At 37.9% G+C, this 25,325-nt stretch overlaps 1 protein-coding gene across 2 annotated transcripts in view; it reads right to left on the bottom strand.

The window, feature by feature from the left end:
* MET (MET proto-oncogene, receptor tyrosine kinase) overlaps window positions 1-25,325 on the bottom strand; it is a 145,732-nt gene that overhangs the window by 94,722 nt on the left and 25,685 nt on the right. For both annotated transcript variants that reach the window (XR_006212123.1, XM_015540681.2), the window contains exon 2: window positions 24,073-25,289. Coding sequence is in view for 1 of the 2 variants with exons in the window: in XM_015540681.2 (XP_015396167.1) it covers window positions 24,073-25,275 (1,203 nt within the window). In the remaining variant the exon portion in view is untranslated. The remainder of the gene's footprint in view (window positions 1-24,072; window positions 25,290-25,325) is intronic.

The raw sequence follows: 25,325 nt of genomic DNA, 5'->3' as shown, positions 1-25,325 counted from the left end.
ATCAATTATAAGTAGAGAGGGAATGAGTGTGGAGATGTAAACTAATATTACTAAAGCTTTTTTTTTTTCTTTCAGTAATAGGTACAGGAAAGAGTTTATAAAAAATGAATAGAGATAAACATTAGGAAAAAAAAAAAGCTAAAAAAAAACAAGGCTGGGTGCCTGGGTGGCTTAGTCGGTTAAGTATCCGACTTCGGCTCAGCTCATGACCTCATGGTCTGTGAGTTCGAGCCCCGCAACAGGCTCTGTGCTAGCAGCTCAGTCCCTGGAACCTGCTTCAGATTCTGTCTCCCTCCCTGTCTCTCTTTCTACCCCTCCCCCACTCATGCTCTGTCTCTGTCTCTCAAAAATGAATAAACGTTAAAAAAAATTAAAAAAAAAAAGAGGAATGAATAGAGTGTCTGGCTCCTGACTGTACTGATAAGACATTTGGGAATTAGTAAATGGAGGGCGGATAACAGGAGGCAGGAGGATAAACAAGGAAAATGAAGTCTAACTTGTTAGAAAAAGAGAAAAAGTTCATTTTTACAGATTTTTGTATGTAGTTTCAAGTTAAGGAAAATTATTTGAAGATCAGGAATTCTCTATTATTGTCCTATTATATTTATAATAATTAGAAATATTTATAATAATTAGAAAGCTGTCAGAGTAGATTTCAAGCCAACTTAGTGTTTAAGAACAAAGTGAAATAAAAAATTCAGTTATCCTTATTAACTTTTATGGTTAAAAATAATCTACAATACTGTTTTATATAGCAACAAATATTTCTTCATTTTAAGTGGCAATAAATTAGCAAACAAAGAGTCTCAGAGATGCAAAACCTGCTGACTCTTATAATTAATGAAATGTACTGGTTCTAGACATTTATTTTGATATATTAATGAGTACTATTTCACTATTTAATTAGAAGCTTTTCTTCACTAAAGTACTATAGATTGCTCTGAGGAATAGCAGATAACTGAGACATACCAGCAATTCAATAGTAACCGATTAATTGGTAATTAAGTTTCCATTGGTGATCAATCATCCATTTTGCAGATATAGTCAGAACCAAGGGATACTGCTTAAAGAAGCAAAGACTAGTTTTAAATCAAAGAGCATTTCAAGTATTCCATTTCAGAAGTGACTGCTCTTCAGGGTCAGTATCTGTGGTTGTTTTGTTCCTTTTCTTGCTTGTTCTTACTTTTTTTCTATGTCTAGACGGCATCCTGGGAACCTAAGGCCTCAAATTTGACCTAGTGGAGATATGATGGATTCATTGGAATATGAAAACAATTTGCTGCATGTGGAGTAGAGTCTTAGATTATAAACTAGTAGCAGGCTTCTATCAACAAGATGCCCCAAACGGTCTTATTCATCTTTTATCACCCCGCCCTGTATTGTGCCCAGCACACAGTAGGCATTTAATAATAGCTTCCTTAAAAATTAATGCATCTGCAAGGTACCCAGAGATAAGCCCATCTGCCTACCCAGCTTGCTTTGTTGTCTGCTTGCTGAACTGGGCCAGTGGGAGAACGGAAGTGAGATGGGCCTCGGAGTGTCTGCAAACCTGCAAGAAGTCCTCAATCTTTTTTTTTTTTTTTTAATTTTTTTTTTAACGTTTATTTATTTTTGAGACAGAGAGAGACAGAGCATGAACAGGGGAGGGGCAGAGAGAGAGGGAGACACAGAATCTGAAACAGGCTCCAGGCTCTGAGATGTCAGCACAGAGCCCGACGCGGGGCTCGAACTCACGGACCGCGAGATCATGACCTGAGCCGAAGTCAGACGCTTAACCGACTGAGCCACCCAGGCGCCCCCTCAATCTTTTTTAAATGGAGGGAAAGTAACACAACCAGAACTCTGAATTGTATGTCTGTTTCCTCACATGTAAGGCATAAATGTAGAACTCTGCACCTGACTCAATTCACATTTATGTATATTCACGTATTATTTACACTTTTAGGTTTCTCCTTTAGGAAATAGTAAGGTCTCTAAATGGTACCTCCTCAAGGACTAACTGTATTATGTCTCTATCTCCCTCCCCCAAATAAATTCCTAAGTATAAAAACATTGCACAATGCTGGAATAGGATCTACAGAACTCCTTGATCTTGAAAAATTATGTAATTTGGAGCTAAAAAAACAAATATCATGTCAGATCCAAATGACATTCAGATTTTATAAATCACAGATTCCTAACCTTTTTCTTTTTCATTTTTCTCCATAGCAGAGATCTGCAGGAAAGGACTGGGGCCACAAGCTTCTAGGAGAAAGTAACATTCCAGCATTCAGTGCAGGAGAGGGGACTACTCCTTGTCTCTTCCTTCTGAGAATCCTGACAAACTCAATGATTGGGGTCAGGGTGGCAGGAACTAGCTTACAGAGCCCCATGTTGTCTTTGAGTTTGAACAGAATTTTAACTCTCAGGGAACCCTGGTTTAAGCTCTCAGCATTGCAAATGTAGGAAAATGCTCTCTACTCATAAATCTCAGTCTGAGTCACTATGTGCCTTAAAGGAAATGTATTTGCTGCTCATTTGTTCAGGGAAGACGGGGAGGCTTCTTCTCACAACTTTACATACAGTTCCTGGGTACAGCATTTGGAGTGATTGGGTGGAGATGGGAGACCTACAGATCTACTGCCAGGGGTCTCCTTGCCACTCGTGTTTCCCTCAAAGCCAAGAGGCCCTGTGCTTTGGGGTAAAACTGAGCATAGCTTGTGGAAGGCAGTTCTCTAGTAAAAGCTGCTTTGGGGCACCAAGGAAGAGTCTACAAAGGTTTCAGCCCAGCACTAGTTGGAGAGTCAGACTAACTCTCTTTTTGGTAACAAAGGAAGGAAGGAGGAAGAAAGGAAGGGATGGGGGATATCTGTCTTTACCCTGCACCTACCTACACTGTGCCAGGCACTGAGTTGGGCATTTTTACGTGCAGGCCGATGCGCAGCCCTGTAAGGTTTTCAGTTTTCAGGAGTAGGAGACTCAGAGCAGCCAAGGGTGCGGCCACAGTGGCCGATTCACGCTGGAACTGGCATCAGAACTGAAACAGTCATTAGAATTCAGTTCTCTGTGATTCTCAACCTCATGAATTTCTTCTGCTACTGTTTACTATTCTGGGCAAAGTTCCAAGAATTGCACAATTACAAAAACGGAAAGGGCCTTAGAGACCATCTTACCCCAGCTCCTCATTTTAAATATGAGAAACTCAAAGTCAGGGAAATTGTACCTCTCAAAAAGTTGGAATCATTCAACAAAAGTTATCAATCAGCATGTAAAAAACCTACAACCCTTCAAAGTACGAAATGTGGATTCTCACCCCTGATTGCTTTTCTGAGAGAAAGGCTGGAATTAATTATTTTTTTTCTGGATAGTGGCATAAAGATGACCACTAGCATTTTGGGCTGTTCTAATCAGCTTGGCTCTCAAATCTTCCTCTCTATTGCCTATTTTGGTTTATGAACATTAACATGTTTCCACCCAGGTAATTCTAAAATTTCAGTCAACACCAACGCCTCTCTCTTGAGCATTTCTCACATCCAACTAGTTGCTCAATTCCTCTGACCTCTGGCTACAGCCCTCCAGCCACTCCTGCACCCCTGCCCTAGGCTAGTGTTTCCTCATTGGCCTTCCTGTCTTCCATCTCATCTGCCTTGAAGCAGTTATGAGCGGTCACTCTCTTCTTCAAAACCTTAGTTGCTTCCCAAAGGATTGCAGGAAAAGCCCGCACTCCCTACTATGGTATCCACACCTGCCTTAGTTTGTTCTTAAGTCTTTTTTCCATTAAAGTGAAACGTCAAGTGACATCTAGGACACCAAATGAATCTAAGAGTGGCTATCCTGACACAAGACCCTTCCCATTCTTGGATTCTTGCATTTGCTTTAGCAGCTGATGTCTCAGCTTCTGCTAGTCAGTGATACGTTCTCCTTGGCCATGTGAACCTAAAGCCTGGCTCTTTTCTAAAGTCTCTCCTTGCGAAGTCTGTTGAAGGACAGAAGTTATGTTTTAGTGGACTGGGAGGGAGATAGTGACAAAGAATAAGATGGACAGTATATGGGTATAAGTAGATGCCATAAAGCTTGAGATATCTGAGTCAAGAGGGAAAAAGAAACAGGAAAAAAAATTCACTTAATACATTGTTTAGGCATATACACATATGTAGTGCAACTAATGGCAAGGAAAAGACAATTCGCAATCACTGTTTACCTACTTTTCTGGGAAGGAGAGGGATATGACTGGGGTGGGACATACAGGGGACTTAGAGGCTTTGGTGATATTCTCTTTTTTAAGCCTGGTGGTAGAGAACTCAGTATTTGTTTTACTGCACACACGCGCGCGCGCGCGCGCGCACACACACACACACACACACACACACACACATAAAGAGAACATGAGTCTTTTGCATATATGAATATAACAAAAATAAATTTTAAATGAATTACCAATGAATTCATTTAATTGGTAATTTAATTCATTGGAATTACCAATGAATAAATGCGAAGTGAAAAAATGGAGACAGCCTACTACAAACTCTTCCTACCCCAATTTCCTGACATCCTAAGCAGATTTGAAACATTCTCATGGCTTTTGTCATCTCACAGAAGCTCACAGTAATGTTAAATATCATCTGCATAGTAGGTTATGGTTTTCCAAGTACACTATCTCATCTGATCCTCTCAGTAGGTCTGTAAATTGGATTTGTTATGATCATTACATTTCTACAGATGAAGAAACTAAGGTTTAGAGAGTTGTCAGTAAATATCAGAGCTTGAACCCTAGCTGTTGATTTCAAATCCAAATCCAACTGCATCATACTCCTTACTTATAGGCTCCTACAGTATTTCTGAGACAAACTCACATTCTAGGGATGGTCTAAGGACACTGAAAAAGAATGTGCGTGCCTACAGCACAGGACTGGTTCTACCCAGCTGGGATTTGATGAGTTGCATGACCTTAGGCAAATAGCTTGATCTCTCTGAGTCTGAGCTTTACTTTGCTGATATAAAAAACATTTGTCCAGAGTGTTTATAATGCGTCAGACACTGTTCTAAGCACTTTCCAAATATTAATTCATAACAATCCTAGGAGGAAACTGAGGCACTGCATGGTCAAAAGACCAGCAGCTGCAGGGCAAGGATTAAACTTAGGTCACACAGCAGCAGTGTCTTCACCCCCCACCTAGGTTTGTCTGTAAAGGAAGGGGTTGAGAGAATTAATCCAAAGTTCTCTTCTGGCTCTACCATGCTGTGGGTCTGTGGATGGCTTTCCAAAGCTTCCTCTAGGCTTGGAATTACCAAGCTGCCATTGGCCTGCTGCTGGAACAAATGACTGCTCAGGATATTTAGGATGTCATGAGTAAACAGTCACTGTCCCCCAATCATCTTAGGCTACTCCAACACATGAAAAGATTCTGGATACATATGCCCATTTTTTAAGAAGTTTGAAAAGCATTTAATTGCTCAAGGTTCATCCTTTTCTAAAATAATAATATGAAATCCACTCTGAGAACCAATGGTAAACATCCTGTTCTGCTTTAAAAAAAAAAAAAAAACTTATTACAAACCTGCTTCCTTAACTCAAGGGCTTATATACTGTCATAGGGTTAAATATTAGGAACCACTCTACAATTTGTAAGTCTTGAAACAATAATTTATTCTTTCTTTACCTTTTCATGAATACTTGGCCAAATTTTTTTTTTTACCTGACTCAGACGTATACTATTTTTTTTATAAAATGAACACTGAAGTGCTATATACCTCAGTGTATTTGATTCAAACTGTTTTCTCTAACTAACATTATGATGCATGCAGTGAATATGCAATTACATTTAATTCTGTATAATTAAGGATGTGATATACTTAAAATAGAGATTCCTTTAATTCATCTATAGGACAGATTTAGCTCATCTATAGATAATTTAAATCAGTCTTGCAGCTAGATTTAAAAAAACGTACTATTTTATAAAATCTTTGCCAGTTCACTCATACCAGCCCTCTCTCCTTCTTGTACATGACGAAACTAACAGAAGCATTTTAATATAAATTTTATTCATAATCATCTTTTAAAAAAATTTTTTTAAAGGTTTATTCATTTTTGAGAGACAGAGAGAGACAGAGCATGAGTGGGGAAGGGGCAGAGAGAGGGAGACACAGAATCCGAAACAGGCTCCAGGCTCTGAGTTGTCAGCACAGAGCCCAATGCAGGGCTTGAACTCACAAACTGCGAGATCCTGACCTGAGGTGAAGTCGGACGCTCAACCGACTGAGCCACCCAGGCGCCCTAATAATCACCTTTTCTACAGATTCTATTGACATATAATAGTGGTTTTCTGGGGGATATGTATTTCAAAATAGATAGTCCCTCTTACTCAGCTTTGAATATTTAAAGCTGGTTAAATACTCAACTGCTTTAATTTCAGGAATTGCACATAACTTATTTCTCTAAATTTCATTCATGTTCTCTCTTCTGTTTATTCATGTTCTCTCCTTCTGTTCTCTCTTCTGTGGGACTGGGAGGGAGGTGCTGTGGACTGCAGGCAGAGGCACAGAGCTTTGAACTTCAGTGTCTGCTTATGTTGCTTTCAGACATATTTAACTTCTATGAGTCTGTACTCAAATATCTAAGATGTCAACATGAAGCCTGATTGTCTGTAAAATGCAGAAAAGTCAGTTCTCTGCCAGGGCAGGACCTTTTCTTTGGGGTCCTTAATGCAAGGCCAGACTGTTAGGATGGTGTGGTTGAATGCTAAGAATGTGACCATTTTGTGCTACAAAGACAACTCAGCTTCATGTTGTGCTCAGCCACAGTTTTAAAAGAAAGATGCTTCCTTAATACTTGTGCTGCCACAAACTCCCCTTGATGAAGTAATCCTACTGCACTGCTTCAACAGCCACGGAGTTCATTACAACCAGAGACCTCAAGCAGGGGAGCAAAGCTGGGGGGGGGGGGGCAGTTAAAGAAGAGCTGATTTGTCTCCAGGAAGGGAGAAAGGGCATCATCTCTGGCCCTGTGTGTTCAGATGGCCCTGAATGCAATACAACCATGCATCTGGCCAACACGTTGCTGGCTCGACAGTAGTGATTCACGAGGTGATGGACGCTGCCTCGTGGATGATCTAACTTCACACACCCAGCGGCATTCTCTCTTCTGAGGACTAGCCCTGTCTCTGCAACTGCCTTTAGGCCAAGTTTGAATGTGCCATTAATGACATTTGAACTCACTGCTTTTCTTTCCAAACTAATTCCCTCTTCTGGCTTCCTATTTCTATATGGCATCAATAGCCACCCTCTCCCTTCAGGACGTCTCAGTCATCTTTGACTTTTCCTTTTATTTTATTGTTTACATCCATCTATCAATTCTTAAAAATGTTTCTATAGAGTTAAAGGAAATCTCACACTTGGCGTCCCAGAATCTAATTTCCTTGATTCCAGAAATGTCTTTGTTCAATTCCACTTTCATAACTTTTTAGAGTAAGGTTCCCCAAATGCCTTAGTCATATCCAGTGGTAACCACCCTAGCCTAGTGGAGAAGAGCATGGGCTCAGGAGTGGCCTTGCCCTTACCCACTGTGCAAACTTAGAGAGAATACTTAGATCACCAAGCCTCACTTCTTCACTGGTAAAACGGAAAAATGCACATCTATCTAACAGAATTGCTTTGAGGTTTAAGTGAAATGAGTCGTGCCAGAGAAGACACACAAAATAACTAATAATGCAAAGCACAAAGAACATCACTGATAGATACATTCTGAAAACACTGGTACAGGTGGTAATGCTAGAAGATTAGGAAAAAGATAAGATCAAGTATGGGCTTAAACAGCTTTGCTCATGGCAGAGGCCAAAGCTGACACAGGTCTTGACAGAAGGTGGATTAGTGAAGAGGGAAGAAATATTTGGAGCAGAATGTATTTTATGTACATGTGTATACACATGTATAAAAATGCATTTACATATAAATGAAATAAAAACATATCCACCTTCCGAGGTATCCCCAGGATTCAAAAGACTCTGAATTCTAATATGATAGGGGTTCTGGAATTCTACGTGTTAAAATGTTTCCTTCTTTATCATCATTTCCCAAGGTGAATCAGATCTAAAACAGACCAAGTCCATGTGGTTTGGCTTAGCAGCCTTCATACCTCACTTCAGTCACAGCCAGGAGTGACAGAGTGATTCATAAAGAAAGCTGTTCCAAGTGAAGCAAATTTTAATGCTTAGTGTATAGAATTTTTCTCCTTTTCTCTATTTAGTTAATAGAAAACAAATTTTAATGTGCTTACTCATTGAATTGTAAGAGATACTCAAAACACAGAACACTAGTTACCCTGCACTAAGCAGTAAGACAGAAGCAGTTCTTTCTGTAGAGTATAAGAGCTGTGGTCTGTTGATGTGCCTAACAGTGTCATGCTCAATAGAAAACAGGCTGATGAATGTCTTAGAGGATGGCCAGTTGAGGTGAAAGATGGATGAAACCACAGTTCCTCAATTGTGCCCCAGTATTTTGTTTAAACCCATGTCTATATCCTAACCTGCCATGACTGTCATCACCTCTTATCCTTCTTTTCCATCTTACCATTGTGCAGTGGGCCTCTTTACTCATCTTCTTCCCTTGTTCCCAACCAGAACTGTGTATCAGAAACCTCAATCTGTGGGTAACCCTTCTCATTGACCAAAGTCTACAAGCCCCTACCAAACTCTCTTCTAATCTTTCTGCATCTACATCAAGGCCAAGCTCATGCTATGCACCAAGCATGTATTTGGTACATATGCAGTGACGCCATTATGGCCACAGTAAAGGTGGTATTGAAAAAGACCTTCACTCTTAACTTCTTTTTCTTAACCCACAAATTATTTTCAACTTGAAATCATAGACTGGTGGTTAGTGAAAAATCTATGAATTCAAAAAGCAAACTTCATGGGAGGTCACCTCTACTAGTACCACTGCTCAAGCAATGTCTACTAGAAGGTTTTGCCTAAAGTCTCTCATTCAGACAATATCACCCACTTAAAAGGGACACTGTTGAAAGGCTCAAAAAAACATTATGGAGCAGAGAAGTTAATCTACCTTTCTCCTTTTAATTGCTCTAATTATGTTTTCCCAATTTGGATTAAGTACAAAGCTCTGGAATTTCTATTTACTCTCCCTATCATCTTTTCTTCTCCTTTCATTGTTTTCCTTGTTTTTTGATCCATCTTCATTCCACACTGGTGTATGAAGGAAGGTGTGTGTGTGTGTGTGTGTGTGTGTGTGTGTGTGTGTGTGTGTAAGGAAGGGACCAACACTTCCCAGAATTTCTTCCATGCTATTTTAACTTTTGGAAACTCCTCAATTCTATAAATTAGTTTTTAGAGATTTGGGGGAGGAAATGAAAAACTGTTTTATCTAAAAATAATTTTTACTAATCAGCATTTCATTACATTACTTGAAATATGAGGCTGTGCCATAACTATTTGCTCATTTGATAAATAGATATTTTGTTCAAGCAATTTTGTTAGGTACTAAGGATGTGGAGATAAAAGCCACAGTTCATATCTTCAGGGGCTAATGAGGAAACCAGTGAACATATTACCACAAAGTGTGGTAAGAGATATGGTAGAAATAAGCAAAGGGTGCTACTGGAGTACTCAGGAAAGGCAGCTTATCCAGAATGGAGGGTTAGGGGAAAGCTAGAGAAGATTTCCTGGGGAAGGAAATGCCTGAGTAGAATTGTAAAGAACTGGGAGAAAATGTGAACCTGACAAAATCAATGTTAAAGGGAATTTGAGGCAGATGAAGTAATATGTGTTAAGGCAAGGTTGTGAGAGACACTAATGGATTCTGGGAACTACAAGAATGATAGGCTGACACACATCCGATAAATGCACAGGTTGACTCACATTGCACTTACTATCCAAAATATGCAAGGAACTCAAACAACTCTGTAGTAGCAAAAAAAGAAAAAAAATGGGCAAAGAAACTAAATAGACATTTTTCTAAAGGAAAGATACAAATGGCCAAGAGGAACATGAAAAGGTGCTTAACATCACTAATCAGGGAAATGCAAATCAAAACTACTATGAGGTATCACCTCATACCCTGTTAGAATGGCTATTACCCAAAAGATAAGAGATAACAAATGTTGGTAAGGACATTAAGGGAACCCTTGTACAGTGTTGGTGGGAATGTAAACTAGTACAGCCAGTAAACAGTATGGATATTCTCAAGAAATTAAAAATAGAACTACCATATGATCCAGCAATCCCACTTCTGGGTATTTATCCAAAGGGGGAAAAAAAAAGGAGCACTAGGAGATATCTGTACTTCCACATTAATGGCAGCACTATACACAACAGCCAACACATGGAAACAACCTAAGTATCTACCAATGGATGAATGGATCAGGAAGATGTGGTATATGTCTATTCAGACTTTAAAAAAAAAAAAAAAAGGAAATTATGTCATTTGCCACAATATGGATGAACCTGGAGGGCATTATGCTAACTGAAATAAGCCAGACAGAGAAAGACAAATACTGCATCAATTTTATGTGAAATCTAAGGGGAAAAAAGGTTGTGTTTCTAGAAATAAGTAGAAAACTGGCTGCCAGGGGCTGGGGCAGCAGTCGGGGGTGATGGGGGTGACGGGTGGAGAGGGCAGCAGAAATAGGGAGACACTGGTAAAATGGTACAAACTTTCAGTTAAAAAATAAAAAAAGTCTTAATATCTAATGTATAACATGGTGACCATAGTTGACAATACTGAATTATATAGTTGAAATTTGCAAAGACAGTTTTTTGTTTTTGTTTTTGTTTTTTGTAAAAAGTATGATACGCTGAAGGTAGGGTAGGGTGGCAGTGCTGTGCTTGAGCCATCTTGTACCAGCTTACAGACCCAACTGTGAACATTTCTTCCTAATTTCATCCTGTTCAGTGACTTACCTTGGCAGCTTGAAATTGACTTGGTGGGAGTGTTTACACCACAAAAATTGACAAGCACTACAGATCGGGGCTTCTACTCCCCTCTTCCCTGAGAATTAGACATCCAGCACACTAGTGAGTTTGAGGACCAGGAAATAGTCAAGGCCAAGGTAGGACACTTCTTGAATACATACTAAAGAGTATGGATTTACTCTAAAACCATTGGGGAGCCCTCAAATTATTTTAAGGGACACAGTAACACAAATGGGTTTGCTTTCAAGAAAGATTAGTTACTCCAGCAGCAGTCTGGAGACAACTAGATTGGTTGGAGATGAGAATGGAGCCAGGGAGATCTAGTTTTATCTTACTGGCACCATTTCAACATACTAAAAGAACAAAATCTATCTGGAATGATAACGTACAATTTCGTTTCTCCTTTGTGTATCTGCAGAAAGAAAGAAAGAATAAGTAAAGATTTTGAAACTTCACATTTACTATAAATGAGACCAAATTTTATTCGGAAGAAGGAATAGAAGAAGCAGGCTGAATTAGATCATGCTGATGGAGAAGGCTGAGATAGGCTGAAAGATTCTCTGGAAATATTAAGTTCCTTGATTAAATAGGTGTTGTTAGTTGCACTCAAACCAGGATAAGGTGCTTAGAAAGTCTTAAATAAGGTTGGTACACAGAATAAGAATGTCAACTTGGGTTAATGAATGAGAGAGGTTGTGTAAACTATTACTTAATCCTAGTTGAGGGTTTCCTGAGCCACTGGGGATCTGGACTGAGGTTGAGAGACAAAAATAAGGTTAGAAGGAAACAGAGCATTAAACAAACAATAGTTCAGTTTAACTTGTGATTTAGCCAGAGTTCAGAGTATAAAATAAAAGCTATCTTTCTTGCTAGTAGCAAGAAAGATAAAATGAAGTGATGTCAATATCATTATTAAAATAATTATCCAGCTATTCACTGGAACAGAGATTTTATTATATTTCTGCAGTGAAAATAAAAAATTTGACTATTTCTTAGCCAGTTTGTGAATATCCGGCATATAGAGTATTTAAAAAAGCACTGGGAGTTATAACAGCTGGTTCTAAAGGCCCAGAAAATGAAGGAAAAGCTTTAATATCTATAGTTCACACAAATACTAAATTAATATTTACTTATGAAAATTTAGATGTTTACTTTTCAAATATTTAATAATCTCTCCTTTTCTAGGAGTTCATCTGCATTCACTTGGATTGTTATCTTATAATTAGGGTCATAAGATACTCAATATCACATAGTTTACACCATGACTAGTATAGATCCTGAAAATTTTTTTTAAAAAAGAGCTTTCTTGTTAGGCGTGGTAAAGTCCTGGTGTTTATTTTTCTGTGATCTATAACTGTGCCACAAATGGTGAACTTCAAATTTTCAATGGTGCCACCATACCACATACCCAGGATCACAAAAAGCACTGTTTGCCTAAAAATCTGAAATTAATGCTTTTGTTTTCTTAAAAAAAGTATCTACATAGAAAATACCATAGGGGCGCCTGGGGGGCTCAGTTAGTTAAGCGTCCAACAGTGGCTCAAGTCATGATCTCACAGTTTGAGAGTTTGAGCCCTGTGTTGTGCTCTGTGCTGACAGCTCAGAGCTTGGAGCCTGCTTCGGATTCTGTCTCCTTCTCTCTCTGTCCCACTCTTCGCACTCTGTCTCTCTCTCTCTCTCTCTCTCTCTCTCTCAAAAATAAATAAAAAACATTAAAAAATTAAAAAAAATTAAAATACCATAATCATTGCCACAATTCATCATAATACGTATTTTTTAAATCAGGCACATATTTTAGTCTTCTTTGTGCATGTCAAAAACCTGACCTTTAAGTGTTAATTACAGGTTATATGTACTATTGTTAAACTACCATTTATATATTACTCATTATTTTGCAAACACTGACTAATATTCTTAATATTGGGCCAATAACAGAATTGATCTTGTGTTTTGGCTGCCCAGTTGTACCTGGAATCAATACATTTGTTATGACTCTTCAGAAACCAGAGCGAGTTTAGTTGAGAGTAGGAAACACTGCCCATTTTTTTTCCCTATCAGCTCTAGATAGACCCAATGTAACTGGTATTTTCAAATTAGAAATATTTCTCAATTACTGTTACTAATACATTTACTGATTCTTGTTTACCATGATGTTGGAGCCACAAATAAGTTTACATTAATGAATCCTCAGATACATTATAATGAATCATCAGATATATTCTATTGTAAATTCCTCTTCTTTATTCATTTAATTCAGTTCCTTAAGTACCAGGATCACCTAATTTGACCTCATATTCACCTCTATTACTGCACTTCAGAACATTTCCAGAGTCTTGGACCTTCTCATATTAATGAATATATGAAGAAAAATAATCTCACCCATTATCTTTCCTAAGGTTTTGTATATCCACCCTCCCACCAACCCCCCCCCCCCCCCAACGGTACTCCTATAAACTATCTCTTACATTCAAGATTCTGGTTACTTTACTGGAAAGTAAATATAGCCCTTTGCCATAATTATAGCCTTCAGGAAGGGGCAAGCCAATGACCTCTCTGACTTGCAGGCACAGGAACGAGCCCTGAGGATTAAATGCCTCCTGTTCCCTCATCTTTTCCAATGGGAGACTCCACTTCTTTCTTGGCAAAACAAAAGTGAACAAAGTGAGCAAGAAAAAGGTGAGTATGCCTTTGGATTCCTCACATGTATGTTTTGTACTTGGATTTCAAATCTTCATGGTTTGTGGGGAAGGCAAAAACAGTGCCTTTTACGACCCTCATAAAAATATGTGTAGTTCTATCAAGGGCTTTTATCCAAACACTGCAGCAATCTAGATGGTCTCTATTTACTGTATAAGTTTACAGATTTCTTTTGGAAGACAAATTATTTTGTCAAATACTATTGTCTGTTGTCTGCAAGGCATACATACCTAGGTACAAAGAACCATGACAAACTGCCTGCCCTCTAAGACCTTAAACTTACTTAGATATTTGCATGACTATGTATATATAAATCAACATGATTAAAATGAAAGAGAAAGGCAAAATGTCTGCAGTTAGGGAATGCATTAGAACAACATAAAGGCAGCACTAACTAGAGGACACGCCCCCGTACATTCAGTAGGTGCTCATGACATCCTTGTGAGTCCCAGGAGCACTTGTTCCTCAGCCCTGTAGGGCACATGATTCACATGAGAAGGAAATGGTCTAAAATAAGACAGTTGTGCAGAGAACGGTATATGATTGTAGAAAGACAATATGATTGGGGCCCATCTCAGCACCACAGTCCCTTAAATTCCATCAATTTTTATAATTTTGATAGTTTCAAAAGAGCTTATTTTGTGTGTTTTTGGAATTATGATTCACTTTGTCATAGGATTTACTGGTGATAGGACAATCCCTTCCATCCCCAGGAAATGCAAATTCTTCTGTGGCATAGGATCCCAAGTGCTGGCCACAGAAGAAAGGTGAGAGGGACAAGAAAGAAACAACGTGGAGAGATACAAGAAACCTCTATTTTTCAAAGCTGATTAAGGTGACAGGCTAGGAGAGGAGGTAAGTGCTACCTACATTATGTCATTAGCTTCTAGAAATCTACATAGTATCTTCCTCATACTAAGAATTACTTAATGAAAAGTAACTTAATTCCCTTAGAAATCAAAGAAAAGACAAACTTTATATACAGTAACAACTTTTTAAAAAACAAACTGTTAAAGAAGTTAAAATCTCTGGCACAGTTCTACCTCTTGCGATATGTTTTTCTAAGTGTAAAACAATATGTACTCATATCCAGAACTCACTTTAAAAAGCTGGTTAAAAGCAGCACCATGTAGTTAAGACCTCAAGTTTATGAAATAGGTAATAATTATAAGTTAATTAAATAAGTAGTTGGCCTTGTACTAAGGACATATGGCTTCTTCGAAAATTTTGGGCTTTATGTAAAAGTTAACTTTCACCTCTTCAGGGTGGTCTTTTGTGACTACGCTATGAAGTTAACATATTCCTCCTAGCTTACATTCACAGATTTTTATGTCCCTCACACTATATTTCATAAACTATCATGATATGTTTATTGGTGTGACTGGCTTCTTATTGACAGCCCTCCCCTAGTGTGTTCACTTCAAAAAGACAAGAACCATGGCTATCTCATTCATCACTATAAGATCTGAAAGGTCAGGCGCTCCATATCTACTGAATTTCTTGTTGAATCTTGGTTGTATGAATAAAACCTTTCTTCTGTCTTTTGCTGAAAACAATGATCACAAGTTTTTGGTCATTTTATGCACTAAATAAAATGATTAGGTTTCTAGAACTTGGCTTAAACTAGTAAGATGAAAGAACAAGCATGCAATGTAAGCAGCTTTCAAAAAATGGAAAAATTTGCACATTTTACTGTCAAGATAATTTTTAGAGATGTTTGTTTTTGCTATTGACTGCCACTGCATTAGCGCTTGTATCTGCTTAATGCATTAGCACTAAATACTATTGATTCGCTCAGCTAACAGACCAATTTAATCTTTGCATTTTTCCCACTTGCTGAGCACCACCTCACCTATAGTTAAGTTAGTAGAGCAGTTGCTACATGCAAGTGTTAATCAGATTTTAAATTAAAAATGTCACTGGAAAATTTAATATTATACAAATTTACACTTTTCTGGTACATGGACACAAATTAAAGCAAATCATGAATAATCCATATATTTTGACATGGCAACTTAGCAAACTTAATTTTCATAAAATCAGCTCTAGAAAAGAGTGCTTAACAAATCAAAACTGACCTGAATTCACCCTTTTTACCTAGAGCATGATTTGAAATGTCACCTACCATTTTAATGTCCTCTGATTGATGAACATTTTGGTGATTTGCCCAAATAAGACAACTGAGGTCAGACTTTAGTCTGAACTCACAATTTTAATTTTTGTTTTCCAGCTACACTATTCATAAGGCATTTCCCCTTACTTGCGAGCACAGAGTGGTGAAAATAGCCTTTATTCTATATCAGCATGAATTTGTAAGACGTTTTTCTGTCCTCTTGTTGAAAAACTAGAGAATATTTTTGAAATATAGAAGGTAGACACACTTCATCTGTTCTAAATTAGCCTAGGTTTAGGGTGATGTGCAGTAAACTTCTTCCCCAAGGCTTTTAAGAAAGGAAGTCAACACTGCTCAGCAAGCAATTCATATGCAAATGAACCAGCTTGGAACATTTTAGTTAGAAAAAATATATAATTAGCAAATTGGACTGTATCCAGGATCCCAGAATCACTTACCACATTCACTATTATTAAACACACACACACCCCAACAAAAACAAACAAACAAAACACCCCAAAACACACTGAGGGAGTCTTAAAGATTTCAAGAGTAGCTGAGCCCTTGGTTTCATTCCCTTGATATAGGAGCCCTTTACAGCCCTCCCTGGCTGCTGGAGATGTGACTTACAGCACTTATCTGGGCACTGAGTCATTCTGGACTCTGTGTGCCCACTGACTCGGTATCTGTGCCAATCCATGAATAAGCAACGGGAGAAATTCCTCATGGGTATTCCATCCAAATTCTAACAGATCCTCTTTTTTCTTATTAGAGGAGATAACAGTGCAGGGTGGGATGACGACTGATAAGACAGAAGTATGAAGTAAAGGTGTAACACCCAGAATTCGATATATTATTCTGAGTAAAAAAATCCATTATTACTCAAGGAGGTAAACATTTTTATCAAAATGCAGGATTCCACAGGTTTTCATTTGCCTCTAATCAGTAGTAGTATAACAGTATGTAGCAGTATGACAACGAAAATATCGTGTATTAGAACTGTCTTGTTAACACTTCAGCTTTTCAAAAACCAACTTTAAGACATTTTTTGCATGAATGCCTTATTGTTTGCTACATTATTAGTTTTACCAAGTGAATCTCCATGTAGAACTCAACTACTTAAATAAAATACAGATCATACCACCTGCTTCAAAAGGCACTGAGAATAAAGAATTAATTTAAAATGCATTCATCACATCATGGATCAACATAATCCACAGGTAAAGCCTACCTACGTTTTTGATAATGGTTTCAGCATTAACTGTATTTCTTTGCTGTTATCTTATAAAAATGTCATGCCCTTGCTTTTTCATTCTTTCCTGGGGTGGACCTATGAATAAGCTACCAAATGGTTTAAAGGAAGGTTAGCAGGAGGAAGAGAGAGAGTAGAAGATATTAATGGCTCACTGTAACACATTTTCAGTACCCTCTGGGTGTGCCCTGTGATCTCACAGAGTATCACAAAATTCTGGAAAGAAAATTATTTTAAATTATTTTTAATAAAATAATGCAGGGGCGCCTGGGTGGCTCAGTCGGTTAAGCATCCGACTTCGGCTCAGGTCATGATCTCGCGGTCCGTGAGTTCAAGCCCCGCGTCGGGCTCTGTGCTGACAGCTCAGAGCCTGGAGCCTGTTTCAGATTCTGTGTCTCCCTCTCTCTCTGACCCTCCCCCGTTCATGCTCTGTCTCTCTCTGTCTCAAAAATAAATAAATGTTAAAAAAAAAATTTTAAAGAAAATAAAATAATGCAATATGCTACTTTTCATGGGACGTTAGCATGTAGAATTCAAATAAGTAAGTTAGGGAGCAGCAACTCCCTGAGCCTGGGTGAGAATAAACGAGTTAATGGGAGGAGAGGAATCAAGTGTAAAATTAACAAATTTCTACTCAGATTTTTAAAACAGTATACTGAATCATTATACCTCAAGGATTTTCTTTTTTGCAAGATTTTGCTTTGGTAGCTATTACGTTTGGCTTAAGGCCAAGGTATCTAGTGTTTAGAATGAAGAATCCTCAAAAACATTTTTCATATAGGATAACATTCTCTCATTTCGTAGCATAGAAACTAAGAAAACCCTGAAATCCGACTTCACATTTTTCATCCTTAATACAAAAATACTCTCTTGAGAGTGCTAGATTGTTTAAATAAGACATGCCAAACCAGTATAATTACATGGATGTTATTTGTAACACTGACTCCACATTCCCAGTTCAAATGGTGCGGTGTGTGGGAGATTACAGATACATGGCCTATAAAGAGTTATAAATCTTTGTTTATTTTATTAAATATTACGAGACATGCCCTGAGGATGGCAGATCAATAATGGTCCTTGTGGTTTCCTGATGGAAAGCTGCAATTATTTTCTTCCATTACAACTTAAATGTAACCCAATTTTACTCATCTATCATTTTTATAATAGTAATAAAGAAACATCACTGTATGTTTATTTTTCTGCCTATTCCTATTATTCCTTGTTTGCATCTTGTTTTGATTTTGTTTTCATTCAAAATTGTTCTAATCATTTTGCTTTCTTCCTCAGATGGCTCTGAGTGGTGACCCTTTAACTTTGGCACTCCTTGAAACGGAGATGGAAAATTACTACTTTAAGTTTCCTTTATTTTGGGAAGTGGTTGGCTACTCTTTGAATTTGAGTATAAATGATATTTAAAAACAAGGAAGCTTGACACAAACAACCTGTGAAGTTGACTTTTTCTAAAACAGCATTATCTGAAAATTCTTGAATGCAGAGTATAATTTAAATTACATAAGCTTAGTATCTTACAGTGCCATGGACAGTCAGAATTGAAAGTGGGAACGGGGCACACCTTATAACTTCTAGCCTGGCTCTCCTCTCCAAACTACCACCACTCTCCACCTCTCTCCCTCTCTCTCTCTCCCTTTCTCTTTTTTGAACAATCAAGTTTTAAGAATTACTTACACGAATTAAGTATTATGGAGGTAGGTCACTCATAACAGGTAGGAAGGTAAGTGAAAGACTTTCATGAGCAGTAGAACCAGAGTTTACCCCTTCCAGAAAATCCAATAATCTAAATTTGCCTTTCTTTACATAAAGAATTCCTTACAATATTCCTTACAATAATAATTGCTATTTGTTAGGTACCAAGGACTAAGTTAGGGTCTTTTGCAAACATTTTTGCACTTGTCTTCCCAATGGTATTGCATGGAAGAAAATGGGTTCAGAGATTTAAATAATGCTCTTGTGACCAGACAGGTATAAAATGATCAGGTACAGACCAGATCTCTTTGACTTCAGTCTTGTTCCTTTAGACCATGCTGTTGTCTCCCAAAGAGCTACATTTATGGTTCCTTTTTTTAAAAAAATATTTTAGAGACAGAGAGAGAGTGAGGGAGTACAAGCAGGGCAGAGGGAGGGACAGAGAGAGAGAGAGAGAGAGAGAGAGAGAGAGAGAGAGAGAGAATATCTTAATCAGGCTCCACGCTCAGCACAGAGCCCAACATGGGGCTTGATCCTGAGACCCTGGGATGATGACCTGAGCTGAAATCAAGAGTAGGACACTCAACCGACTGAGCCACCCAGGTGCCCTGAATTTATGGTCATCTTACTGTGCCAGGTACTCTCTATGTATTATTCCCAATTTTTACAAAACCGTGTGAAGTAGGTTTTGTTCTCTGCATGTTACAAACAAGGAGACTGAGGCTCTGAGGAGTTAAGTCATGCAGCAAAAGTCACACAGTTGATATGCAATAAGCTGGGACTTCTATCCAGGGGTGTCTGGCACCAAACTGGATGCTTTTCCCCCTCAACTGATCAATCAATGGTCATTAAGATGTTGGTGAAAATATTTTTTACTACAAGCCTACTCTTACTCTTCCAAATGCTTACATATGAAGCAAAACTTTGAAATGGGATTGCAAGAAAAAGTATAATGTGGTAATTGTTATTTTCTGGTTAGGTAAGAGATATTACAAGAACTCTTTTTCTAATTTCAACTCTGATTAAAAATCTTTCCAAAATGTATTAATCCAATTCTCTTAGTAAGTATAATTTAGGGAATAGGATCTTTAGAGAATTGGGGATTAAGAAAATTCTTTTATTCAATATTGATCCCATTTTTAAGGAACTGGGTCAATGTGTATTGATTCTAGTTTTCTCCCAGAGTAAATGTCATGTTAGTAAATCCCTTATATAATACTGTTGAAGAGTCCCATCAATGTGCTTAAAATGAACTGAATTTTTAAAAATTTTTATTTTATTTTATTATTGTTTTTCAGGAATAGAATTCAGTGATTCACCACTTACATATAACACCCAGTCCAGTACTCATCCCAACCAGTGTCCTCCTTAATGCCCATCACCCATTTAGCCCATCCCCCCCACTCAATACCCTGCCAGCAACCCTCCATTTGTTCTCAGTATTTAACAATCTCTTATGGGTTGTCTCCCTCTCTGTTTTTATCTTATTTTTGCATCCCTTCCCCTATGTTCATCTGTTTTGTTTCTTAAATTACACATATGAGTGAAATCATAATATTTGTCTTTCTCTGACTGACTTATTTCGCTTAGCATAATATACTCAGGTTCCATTCATGCTGTTGCAAATGGCAAGATTTCACTCTTTTTGATTGCTGAGTAATATTCCACTGTGTATACATCCCATCTAAAATGAACTGAATTTTTGGGGCGCCTGGGTGGCGCAGTCGGTTAAGCGTCCGACTTCAGCCAGGTCACGATCTCGTGGTCCGTGAGTTCGAGCCCCGCGTCAGGCTCTGGGCTGATGGCTCGGAGCCTGGAGCCTGGAGCCTGTTTCCGATTCTATGTCTCCCTCTCTCTCTGACCCTCCCCCGTTCATGCTCTGTCTCTCTCTGTCCCAAAAATAAATAAAAAATAAATAAATAATAAAAAAATAAATAAATAAAATGAACTGAATTTTTAATACTGTTTATCCCCAAATTTGATTTATAAACTCTCCATATTATGGGACATTTTCTCAATTATTTTATTTTGAATAATAATGTGCTGTCTAGTAAATACGCATTAGACTAAAACAACTTTAATCAAATACCAGTTTAAGATGTTTACAGAGGTCAAATGATGAATGAGTAAAAAGGTGGTAACATATTTAAGACTAAAGATTTAGTAATTATTTGTGGGTATTTAATCTCATAATTCTAAGTGCTAGAAATCACTGTAAACATATCTATCCTTTAAGAATCATTCTCAAAAGCAACATAGAAAATGGTTACATTGTGAAGATCAAGAATTTATTTTTATAGAACTGATACAATCAACTCTAATATTACATGAATGGGTACATATATGGCTTAGGATAAGTTTCCAGAAACAACATCATATGCAGAATCAAAGAGTTCTGAAGCACAGACAACTTAGATGTGAAGATGATGTGTTCTGGAAACTATCAAATGACTCAAAAGAGGGCTTTAGAGATGTCACCAATATGAAAAGTATAGACCTGTTTCATAAAATGCGAGTGGGAAAAGCAACCTAATATGTGATCTGAAATAAGCCAAGTCAGGCTTATATACTGGCTGGACCCCTACAACTTAAAAGACCCTTTCTTGGCACTCTCTCTGTCTGATCCTGTGATAGAAACTCTTTTTGTACATGGCGGAAGCTCAAAGAGGGCCAGAAAACCCCTGCCATGGCTTTGTTCACACACTGAGGACTGGGCAGAAGCCTTAGCACAAGGTTACCACTGCAGTTTTCCTTGTCTACAGAGCACACAATAGTCCCTCCATAAAGATCTGATGGATTAGAGATGTTAATAACAAAACCATAATATATGTGTTTATTCATCAACCTTTATGCCAAAACCAAAGCTCAGTTCCAAGAAATTGTTAGAAGGGTCACCTGATATCTTGCCAAGAAAAGTTGCCAAGACAAAATGGAGTCATCTTATTGCTTGGTCTTTCCAAACAGGTTTGATTTTGTAAATCATTTTGTTTTGTGTGAGTAAAGGCTCTCTAGGTGACCTTATTTTAAGATGAAGCTAGGAAATGACTGTATGCTGATTATTGGGGGAATCTGAGTTCTTTCTGTGGATTGGTGTATGAAAACTGACAATGTAGGTAGTTTCATTCTCAGAAGAATTTTGATATTTAGTAACCAGAGAAGATAAACAGGCAAATAAGTAGAAGAAGTTGGAAGGTATTTGTCTTTATGGAATTTGGCCAGTGCAAAACTTGGCTTCCCTGGTAGGAAGACTATGTTGGCAAGCCCCATCTGTTTTCCACAAGAATTTTGCAATGGGAATGATAATGATTTCAGGTGCAAATGGTGCATTTGGGGCATTTTTTTCCTGCATGCTAAAACTGACCTGAATTTCATTGGATAATCCTGACTTTTTGTTTCTCTTAAGGGATAAAAAAAAAGTTCAAATTTATTTTGAGAATTTCTAGAATTGATAAGTATTTTACACAGCGGGGGGGGGGGGCTAAAATGTACAAAATAAGAAAATGAGATATCAATGTTCCCTCATAAGGTAAAGTATCTTTTTAACTTTTAACAGAACAAGATTTAAATAGCAAAGTCATGTGCTTTAGAGGCCCTGGAGGAACTTCTAATAGAATCTTTTAAAACTCGTGTTTCTGATGTAATTTATTGGATACAAAAAAGTATTTTCTCTGGAATGCTATTAATATTACATTTCCCCCCCTAATTTCAGGTTTCTGAAAGTCCTTTTGTTTCCTTCATTCTTCTGTATTTTCTAGTGAAGAAAAGGGGCAGCCTCATGAGGAATCTTTATTGCTTCTTACAGAGTTTCTGACATATATGATATGGATGCAGGGAGAAATAAGTCCTACTAGGGATTTATGCATGCATATTATTTTTTATTCCTAGACTTTGGAGGGGGAAGGAGGGAAGGTATGTCTTTAGTTCACTGAAACATGAATTCATTTTCTCAGCATTTTCTACCTTTATAAGTTGTTTGTAGTTTCCATGTGGGGAAGTATCTCAGACATTTCAGCAAAAGTGAACCAAATGTTTCTGAATTCCTATGTCCTTGGTACCCTTCAGCAAATTATATACTCTGTTTCATCAAGGAGATGCTTAATGTCCTTCCTGCTTACAATTTCAACCTTCTTTCCGATGCTAAGAACTTTTAGAGTAGAGAGATTTGGATTTCCAAAGTCAAACCATCTATAGAAGAGCTACACTATTTGTTCATCCAATTATGATCACCATGGGTCATTATGTTAGGAGTAGCCAGGTTCATATGTTCAAATCTGGGCCCAAACCAAAAAGCCCAAGGACATAATGAACTCCTGTTTTGGTGCTCTTCTTCCAGTACCGAGTGATCTGATGGCTACTAGGATAAACCGTCTAGTATAGCTGGTAGCTTTTACTACATCTAAATCAAAGCAACACAGACTGTCCCTAACACCTCCTGTGAAAGTATCATTTCATGTAGGCTTAAACAAGCGTTGATTAAAACATTTATATTTATAAATATCAAACACCATCCAGGTAAAAGTACCTAACTAGAAGGTGGTAGACACATGTCTATTCAAGTAGAAAGTCCATACATGTTCCAAAGGAAAGATGTGAGAGCAAAACTTTTGTCTAGTTTTCTAAGTTATTCAGAGAAGTGTATTCACACATTTAAAAATATTTTATTTATCAACATTTTAGAAGAGATTTATTTTGTTTTTGGTTAATTTTCATGTAATGCCTAGAATATAAAGCATTTATTTGTATATCAGTGAGTGAATGGGGCCTTATAAGGAAAATGCCTTCAAAAACCCACAAATTAACTTGAGCTTCTTATTCTAAATGTTGTAAAGACTGCATCGGGATCTCAGCAATTGTGTTTAACTGTTATTGTGTTACGGTTTATGTAAATTTGATTAGAACTATTAAAACTTCTATGAGAAATAAGTTTAATAATCTCAAGTGTTGGAGCACCTGAGTGCCTCAGTTGGTTAAGCATCTGACTTTGGCTCTGGTCATGATCTCGCAGTTCGTGAGTTCAAGCCCCATATGGGGCTCTGCGCTGACAGCTCGGAGCCTGGACCCTGCTTTGGATTCTCTGTCTGTCTCTCTCTCTCTGCCCCTCCCCCTTGTGTTCTCTCTCTCATAAATAAATAAACATTAAAAAAAAAAACAATCTGAAGTGTTGACAAACATGTAAACCCAAACTGTAAAATATATTTTCTTTTAGAACCACATTAACTTTTTCTCAAGCTATGATTTTACCATTAAATGAATATTCAATATTTAAATTTTCTTGGAAAGAACGTACAAATATTTTGGAAAAAGATCATTTACCAAGCACCAAAAAGCCCTTGATATTCTTTTCAGACTGCTACTTATTCTACTTATACCTTATAATTTATAAGTGGAAAATTAACGTGACTTACCCTATTAAAGCAGTGTTCGTGGTTGGGTCCATAAAAATGTTGAAGACATCTCACGTTGTTTTTGTTTACAATCTTGTTGAAGAATTCATTGACATATTTGATAGGGAATGCACAGACAGCAGAGCGATTCATTGGTTCAGCAGAATCCGGCTTGCTTTGTGCGAATACTCCATAGAGAATGTCATCATTCAGGTTGGCACCTATTTGCTTAGCAAGGTGGGCCCCAGGCTTACTGACATATGCAGCTTGGAGAATATTAAACACTTCCTCCCTTGTGGATCTCTTTCTTCTCTTTTCTGTGAGGATACATTCCAGAGGCATTTCCATGTAGGAATGCAATCCAGAGTCTACAGAACAGAACCTGATTATTCTTGTGTGAAAAGTCTGAGCATCTAGAGTTTCTCGCTGGACTGTCAAAAAGTAAATAAAACGGTTGCTTTCAAAGGCATGGATGTATTTAATAGGGTAGGAATCTCTGAATTCAGGGAGAACATCAATATAAGACTGGTCTGTTAAAAACTTAAAGCCATCTTGAGTTTCCTTTAGCCTTCTCACTGATATTGAATGCAATGAATGATCTGTTAGGTAAGAGGAATTTATGGTATTGCCCACGAAGAAGTTGATGAACCGGCCCTTTTCAGATATCAGGACTTTGGTTCCCAGGGCACTCACCACACAGTCAGGACAGTGGCTGGACTCTTCGTCTGCCTGTGGGGAGTACATGCAATGAACTTTTGACAGTATGTCAGCAGTATTGCTGGGTGGAAGGACATGTCGCTGGCAGGTCCCTCTGTGGACACTGCCACAGCTAATGAGTTGGTCGTCATAGTACGTGTCAATAAGTAGAGCCATGTTGATGTTATCTTTCCAAACACCACCTGATAAATTGGCTTTGTGGCTGCAGTCCTGACATGGGAAACAATCTGGGTGTTCCAGCACGGGCCCAGTCTTGTACTCAGCAACCTTCTGAAGGTCTTTGTCATTTAAAACGTAAATATAGTTAACTGCACCAAGGTAAATATGATGCTTGTGTAAAACAACATTCTGGATGGGTGTTTCTGCAGTGAAGTTGGGAAGCTGATACTTCATGTTCACATTCATCTCAGACTTTACTAGTGCCTCTCTGCACTCCCCATAGCTCTTCTGCACCAAGGTAAACAGAAGCACAAGGATGCCAGGTGCAAGCACAGCAGGGGCCTTCATGGTGAGAAGCTTATCTGCCAAAACATGTTCAAGGCGAGAGCAGTTTAGTT

The sequence above is a fragment of the Panthera tigris genome, chromosome A2 (assembly GCF_018350195.1).
Source record: "Panthera tigris isolate Pti1 chromosome A2, P.tigris_Pti1_mat1.1, whole genome shotgun sequence".
Lineage (NCBI taxonomy): Eukaryota > Metazoa > Chordata > Mammalia > Carnivora > Felidae > Panthera > Panthera tigris.
This window is presented reverse-complemented; position numbering and strand designations above follow the sequence as displayed.